Source organism: Camponotus vicinus, unplaced genomic scaffold (genome assembly GCF_025532165.1).
Source record: "Camponotus vicinus isolate PSW18456_S1 unplaced genomic scaffold, iyCamVici1.0 SCAF_9, whole genome shotgun sequence".
NCBI lineage: Eukaryota > Metazoa > Arthropoda > Insecta > Hymenoptera > Formicidae > Camponotus > Camponotus vicinus.
The window spans coordinates 2,240,906-2,248,810 of NW_028141981.1; the positions used below are offsets into that span (position 1 = coordinate 2,240,906).

General features: G+C 30.1%; 2 protein-coding genes and 1 long non-coding RNA gene across 3 annotated transcripts; 1 reads left to right on the top strand and 2 right to left on the bottom strand.

Annotated features, from left to right (window-relative positions):
• Nucleotides 1-1,468: 1,468 nt before the first annotated feature.
• Nucleotides 1,469-2,402, bottom strand: Mrps14 (mitochondrial ribosomal protein S14). Its single transcript, XM_083108247.1, has 3 exons — nucleotides 2,243-2,402; nucleotides 2,020-2,151; nucleotides 1,469-1,769 (listed from the first exon to the last, which is right to left on the bottom strand). The coding sequence occupies exons 1-3, from the start codon at nucleotides 2,315-2,317 to the stop codon at nucleotides 1,584-1,586; spliced, it is 393 nt and encodes a 130-aa protein (XP_082964373.1). The 5' UTR covers nucleotides 2,318-2,402; the 3' UTR covers nucleotides 1,469-1,583.
• A 279-nt stretch (nucleotides 2,403-2,681) lies between these two features.
• On the top strand, nucleotides 2,682-4,673 carry LOC145976821 (uncharacterized). Its single transcript, XR_014440315.1, has 3 exons — nucleotides 2,682-2,908; nucleotides 3,126-3,311; nucleotides 4,508-4,673. It is a non-coding gene; the product is annotated as an uncharacterized LOC145976821 (long non-coding RNA).
• Nucleotides 3,796-7,303, bottom strand: Cabp1 (Protein disulfide-isomerase A6 homolog CaBP1). Its single transcript, XM_083108246.1, has 6 exons — nucleotides 7,128-7,303; nucleotides 6,658-6,851; nucleotides 6,363-6,587; nucleotides 6,014-6,220; nucleotides 5,605-5,930; nucleotides 3,796-5,251 (listed from the first exon to the last, which is right to left on the bottom strand). The coding sequence occupies exons 1-6, from the start codon at nucleotides 7,174-7,176 to the stop codon at nucleotides 4,933-4,935; spliced, it is 1,320 nt and encodes a 439-aa protein (XP_082964372.1). The 5' UTR covers nucleotides 7,177-7,303; the 3' UTR covers nucleotides 3,796-4,932.
• Nucleotides 7,304-7,905: the final 602 nt, after the last annotated feature.

The window sequence follows — 7,905 nt, forward strand, 5'->3', positions numbered from 1 at the left end:
TACCAGTCGTATTGATTGCATTATTTATTTTTTTTTCTGTATATTATGAGCAATTATCTATTTTGAATTTCTTTAAATATTTGATCTTCTGATCATGAGATCGTTTCGGTACATCAGAGATTAATTCTTGTACGTAAAGATTTCAAGTTAAAATAAAAAAAACAACAATATATGCAATTTTAAATATTAAAAATTATATCTCTCTAAATAAATCTTAAGCTTTTTTCTTACTTTTTGCAATTCTGTTTTTTAATCCTATTTTATTTCAATTAATCGTTCTTTTAAATCTATTTTTACTCTCGAAAAATTTTTTTGTTATTTTTCTTAACTCAAAAGCAACTCAAAAATCGAAGGATTTAATTTATAAATTGAATATAACTAAATAACTAAATTAATAATAAAATGTAAAAACTCTAAATAAGGTATAATAATAGACCAAATTTTAATTAATATAATAGCGCAAATTTATTGATTATTTTACACATTTATTAGCTATTTTATACGTATTGTATTCACTTGATCAGAAATTGATGATCGTTATTATTATTCTTACCAAGATTAATGCAGTTATCACATACACAATCATTTGGACGTCATTTTGATGCGATTTGACGTCAAAATAACGTCAAAGTGATTATTTTTGCTACCTGAATTGTAAAGGAGAAAAAATATATCTGTAAATTTGGATGTGTGTGTGTGACAACTACATTAAACTTGGTAAGACTGTGCCAATCTTTCATATCATCGTATTTCGCATTACAATTGGTATATCAGATTTGTTTAAACACTTTATAATCTTTAGATCAGTACGGTACATTTGCGTTTTTCGATCAGACGAGATAAACGATTGTATGAGAGCGAGTTAGATGTTAGGATTGATAAAATATTCAAGGATGCGACTTGTCCGCAGTTATGGGAAATGTACGAATGAGATAGAAAGGAAAACAGCGAGACCTGTTTACATGCAACACGCGTCTATGAATCGATTTCTTTATGAAAAACATATGTGTGCGTGAGGTGAAGTCGAATAATTGGAATCAATATAGATCTCGCATTATTCTTGAAATAGATCTATATATAAGCTGCAGTTATCAATGTTTAGTGATTGATATAATTTTGATGCAATGTAATACATGTTCAATTAATACATTAGCAATCAGCAATTAATATATTAGCTTTTTTAGTTAATTAATTTAGCGGTTAATTAAATTATTTAACATTTTTTAAATTATGTTAAATATACATGTTAATTTCAATAAGTTTTTAATTATATTAAATATACATGTTATTCTTATGTTAAATATACATGTCATTTTTAATTATATTAAATATATATGTATGTCATTCTTTAAAATGTAAAAAGAATATTGACATACATGATATAAAATGTTAAAAAAAAAAGAATAATATAAAAAGTATAAAAGGAAAAAATAAGAACATTAAATCAAGAAATAATAAGTCAAGAAAATGTAATAAGATAATTTTTATTTTCTAAAATTTTATTTGCATCTATTTATGTATTATATATAAGCTATATTAATATTCAAATATAATGAATGTATAATAACTTGATGTACATTGATTTACCAAATGGCACGTTGTACTCCAGCCATTTTATTATGATCAACTAAATAGCGAAAGATGAATCGCGATATTCTCCATCGATGTACTGTACCATAAGCTCGAGCAGTTACCACGCACCTTGGGGTCAATTGTCTCAGAGCAGTTTGTCTGGGAATTGTTTCATCTATTTGTTTTCCAGCGAGTTTCTAGAAATATTGTTATATTGTTTTAATTATTCAGACAATTGCAATATTGTATATAAATAGATTATACAAACAATATGCATTAAAATGTTGTAAGTACTAGAGCATTAATATATCCTATAAAAATTGTCCATAACAAGATATATATCAACACACATGTTACATAAATTGCATATTTTGCAGATTTCTAACTTGCAAATGATCGAACTATGAATTTATCATTTATAAAAATGGAGAGAGAATCATTATTTACTATTATATCTGGTGGTAAGATATTATTTCGCTTTAAGGCAACCAATCTCAACCGCTCTTCAGCATATTGCTCTGCACATCTTCTACGCTTTCTGTCGCGCAACTGTCTGTAGCCAATAAAGTTTCGTACTTGCTATAAAAAATAAAATATATATGTAATCAGTTACTGAGAATATATAATTTTTATCAACATATTTATATCGATGATAAATTATCGTGCTTACGTTATATCCCAATAAATTTATATTTGTCGGTAAAATATTGCAAATAGCCGAAACGCATCCTTTCAACATTGCCATGTTTATCAAATCAGATGTTTTTGGCCCATCGTCTAGAACTCTATAATATACTAAAGTGAGTATACTATCCCATAAAAAAATCGGACCCAGAACTAGAAAAAGACAGATTAGGTTGGTTCTCTGTCTATTTAGTCCCGATTTACATACAATAGGTAATTTAAGCCCTAAGCCTCAAGAAATTGACCAATCACAGTCGAATATTCTCTTCATACTTGACTGTGATTGGTCAATCTCTTAAGGCTTAAATTACCTATTGTAGACCCGGCCTTACTACCGAGTTAAAAATATCTCTCATCAGATAAATTCCCTAAGGTAATGGGGATATTCAAAATTTCCTGGATGCATATAGTTGTGGAATGTGTATTACATTCCTTTTGCTTGTTGCCACAGACGGCACAGACATTTATCTTTTATACACGGTGTTTGTTGCACGTTGCGCTACGAAGACCACGTTTTTTTATTTGAATAGTTATTACTTGTTTTCGTTTGCATTAACGAAAAACACCTTGTTTACTCATTTAATAGAATCTCAATCGCAAACAGATCCAAATATTATGAAGACGATATATTTTGTTTTTATCGTGCTTGTTGGTAAGTGTATGTTTAAATTATTCAACCTTTTCTAATAATCTCTTATATATAAAATATTTTCCAATTTTGAATTCTTACATTAAAAATTGAGATATCTCTATTTTTATTATGATTATATTAATTGCAATTCTTATCTCTCTCTCTTTAGTGTTAATATTAGGCATAGTCTATTATAATCATTTTTGATATTTAATGATACAAAAATGATTGTGTGCAGCAACCCTTTCCATAACTGAAAGTGGAGTATACTCGCATGGCTCAAGGCAAAATTATAAGACAGAATATCATAATTATCATGGCAGAGATATTGATAGCATACCAGCCAAGTATTACAAGAATCAGAATTTAGCAGAAACAGCAGCATCCACAAGCATATCAAATTCACATCCAGCTCATAAAATTGGTATTTCAGCTTGGGGAATAATTGCGATAATTTTAGCTATAATTATACTCGGTACTATAACATATTATATAATTATATTATACCCATACATATGTAAGAGAGATCAGACTTATGATATCATAGAGTTAACAGAAGTTAACTCTGTGTGTACTGTTAGTGACAATACTAACAGTATGCCAATCTATCCTAATTCAAATGATGTATTAAATGACGTATCAAACAATGTATCATTAAATCGATAAGAAAAAGACTGAGAAAACAAATTTATACGTTTGACTACATAAGTGAGTACACATTCACTTAGGATATCAGTATTTTTATATAAGCTTTTATATGAGCTAACAGTAATTAAGTTTTATACGAACTTTAATGACAATTTTATGATCTCCAAATAGAAAAATATTAAACATTGAAATTATTGTTTTTGTACTCCCTTTTATGTGCAATCATAGAATAAATTAATTTTTAATAAATTATACAAGTATTTACAGCAACCAATGTAGAAATAATGTTTTATTATATTATTGTAAAAGATCAGATTAAATTATACAATTGAAAATGTACATCTTGATACATATACATCTGTCAAAAATAATTTTTCTAACATAAATGTTACTTTGTAGAAGTAATAAACAATGTATGTCAATTTTACTTGTGAAGGAAGACTCTCTACATAGAATATTTTCATTTAAGTAGATAATAATATAAACGTGTAATAACAAAATATTACTTTTACAAATATAAAAAGATTAACATATTATGACAGACTGAATTTTACAATCTTCAAATTTGGTCCCATTGCAGGGAGAACCAATTAATAGTTCTGTAAGCAGAAAAGTTTTTTCTTAAAGTATCAGTATATATTAAGCTCATAAAAAAAGACTTATAGAAACAGTATACATGTAAATGTATGATGTATATTTATTACAAGTAGGAAACTATATATGACTTTACATAAACTATGTGTACTTTAATTTTATAACCCACTTTCTATAAAAAATAAGCAGGCTAATAAATGCATCATAACACACAACATACATTTTTCAAACTTCTTTTTCTACTTAAACATGAGAAACAATGAGAATCAGAGAATTGTATGGATATGTTTATGCCGAGTCTAGACTAGTTTACGTTTCCTATAAAGCAACTCAATATATATATAATTTTATTGAAAATTGATTAAAATTGGCTTTCAGATGGAAGAATTAAACAAGTGTCTTTATAAAATTGGATAATTACACCTGAGAATTAGTTTTCCTTAGACACAGAGCGACAAATAACTATATCATGTGTATGTATATATGTATATATATATGCATATATATATATATATATATATATATATATATATATATATATATATATTTGTACTTCTTACAAAAATCATTAAATAATGGAATTGCTTTAACATTGTACCATAAGTTTTATCAAGAAATAACTGAGTCGATGTAGAACCTTATAAATACAAATGTTAAGTCTGATACAAAATAAATTTCTCGAGCGAGTGAGGTTTATACTGTGGATCATGATTAATGCTTCTAATCAGCTTTATATAGAAATTATGTACTTCACATGTGGTAAATTCTCTTAAGAAGAATTTAACCATTTGGCTCTCGATAAATTATAGCTCGTCCTTCTCATCTAGAACAACATCACTAAGATCGATATCTTCTTCTTGTGGAGGTTCGGCGTCCTTGCCATCCCAAGCCGCTGTTTCGAAAATAACAGGCAATTGAGCACCTTTTAATGGTGCAGTACCACCTCTGCCATAACTTAAGTCTCGTAGAAATTCATTTATTCCGTCATATGAGAAACTGCCCTTCAACAAGGAATATTTCATCTTCTTGATATTGACAGCTGCTAATGCAGGATAACCGAAACCTCCAATTTCTAAAGCGTCTTCAATGTTTGATTGAGCACCAGCTTCGGACCAAACCCATCTATGAGAAAAGTAATTATAATTTTGTAAAAATTGTTTATTATACAAATTAAAGATGCATATAATGTTAAAATACATCAAATCAAGTTCCAAAAAATTAAAATTTAGAAAATCAAATTTTATCAAGATTTTATATTAAAAATTACTATGCTAATCTCTACTTATATAATTTAATTTTTTATTTTACTCTTGTTTAATACAATATAATATAAAATTAAGTAATATAATAAATAATAATATAAAATTTACAATATAAAAATAAAAAAAGTCAGTTCTATAATTGTATTCAAATACAAAAGAACATTTATTTTTGGATTATTTTAAAATTAATGAATGTAAATTTGCTATACATACCCCCACATCTTCTTTTTATATTTCTCCCCGAGATCATTCAGAATCTTCAAATATCCGTTTCTACAGTCAGATTGACAGTCCAGGATGTGTGGCAGGACAGAGACTACACAGATTGGTTTATCTTCGCAAGCATTTCTCAGGCTTTGTTCGGATGTAATTTGAATCACTTCTGGCGCTGGAATATTCTCCGCTAATTTTTCAAGCGCCCAGTTAACGATATCGCCACTGGTGCGACCACCGTCATATTCCTGTACCGAATCGGCATCCTTTTTACCTGGTGCAAAGTATTTGATGGTAGGGTAACCCTTGATTTCGTATTTACTAGCCTGTAACATTAATAAGTTAAAACATAATTGTATTAATTGATTATATATTGTTAGGAAAAATATCAGTAAAACATGCTACTTACTTTCAATGTATTTACTGTAGCATCCAAAGCTCCTAATTTTACTTTGCCCTTAAGTTGAGTAGCCGCTGCTGCCCACTCAGGTGCCAGATTTTTACAGTGGCCACACCAAGGAGCATAAAATTCAACTAGCCACATATCCTCGGAATTCAAAACAGTTTTGTCAAAGTTTTCATCTGTTAATTCTATTACATCTTTGGGATCTGAACTCTGCAACAAGTAAATACCCAAATTAATATTATTTGCCAATCAAAAAAAGCTGTCATTTATTTGTTTATTTATATATGTCATCATCTATTTAAATATTCTATGTAAACATCTAAAGCTAATCACACAATTAATTTTAGCTTACCTTGGAATCACTGTCTGCCTTCTTGCCACTTAAGGCTCTTCGTGCTTTTTTACTGGCGGCATTCAATGCAGCATCAACAATACCAGCTGCGCTTCTTGGGCCATTGAAGTCTTCTGGTTTGCTGTCGACTCCAAAAATCTTAATTGTTGGAAAACCACGAACGCCATATTTACCTCCGAGAGACTTGTGTTCATCAGCATTTACTGCGCCAACTTTTACAATGCCCTATCGAAATAATAAATAAGTCTCAATGTATACGTTAAAAAAAATAATAATAGAACATGATGGGAGTCACCTTCAATGCATTAGCTGCTTTCTCATATTCTGGTGTCAATTGTTGGCAATGTCCACACCATGGCGCGTAGAATTCAACCACCCAAATGTGATCACTATTTAAGACTAAATTATCAAAATTATTTGGCCTAAGATCAATGACGGCTGAATTGGACGCATACAAGCAATTCGCTCCAGAAACTAGCAGCAGAAAACCTATAAGAAAGAGGAAATACAAATGTATTATTTTAGATGTATATGAAAATTTTCATGTAACTACTTTGAACTACATGTAAGGATTAAAAATAAGTGCAGAAATTATAAAACTTTAACGAAAGCAGGCTTAACAAGAGAGACACTTGTTGCGGTATCATTCATGTAAAAGCTCGGTGATAACTCATCAAATTTTTAATTGCAACGTCAAAGATTATCGCGGAGCAACCGGTATCATCGAGCCAGCAAATTAACAAGAAGCATGCGTTTATCGCTCACCTAAGAACCCCAACATTTTACTGTAGATTTCACAAACGACTCGGGACATCGCTAATAGTCATATACTTTTTCTGTCACAAGTGAAGCACACACGAACTACACGAAGCGCTATATTACTTCCATATAAAATTCTCTGGATGCACTGGCGGCATCCCAGCCGATACCTTGAAGTTTCGTGGACCATTCTGATTGGTTCGTCGGCCATTGACGGACGGCATTCGATAGTGGTCGTTTCGAGAATCGCAGTATTGCTTTTCGATAGATTGAAGTTTGCCATGGAAAGCCCGCCATAGAGATCCCGCCAAAAAGAACGCGTCGCGTTGTGTTGACTCGTGCTCCGATAATTTTCGCGATTATCCCCTAAAAGTGAATTGTGCCGTGCGAAATTATCGCAAGTGCCGCATAAGTATTTGTATTATCGTAAACGTTGCGTGTGGTTTCGCGATTTTATACGCGATTTCGTGATTAAAAGTAAGGTTCGTCTTCGTGCGATCGGGTTCGCTCGAAATCTTCAAGCGCCTCGCCAAAGTGCATCGAAAATATGACGCCAGTATCATCAGGTATATATATAATTACATACATATATACATGTAATTTATCATTCTGTAATTAATCATGTGTATCGATTATACGCTTTTTGCAATATTTGTGATTCTTAGCGGTGGATAAATTAGCGGGAGATAAATGAGCATCCGCTTCATTTTGTACTCTTTATCGCTTTCGAATAAAAAACGATAAGAAGAAATAATATCATAATATAGAAGTAGAATTTATATGA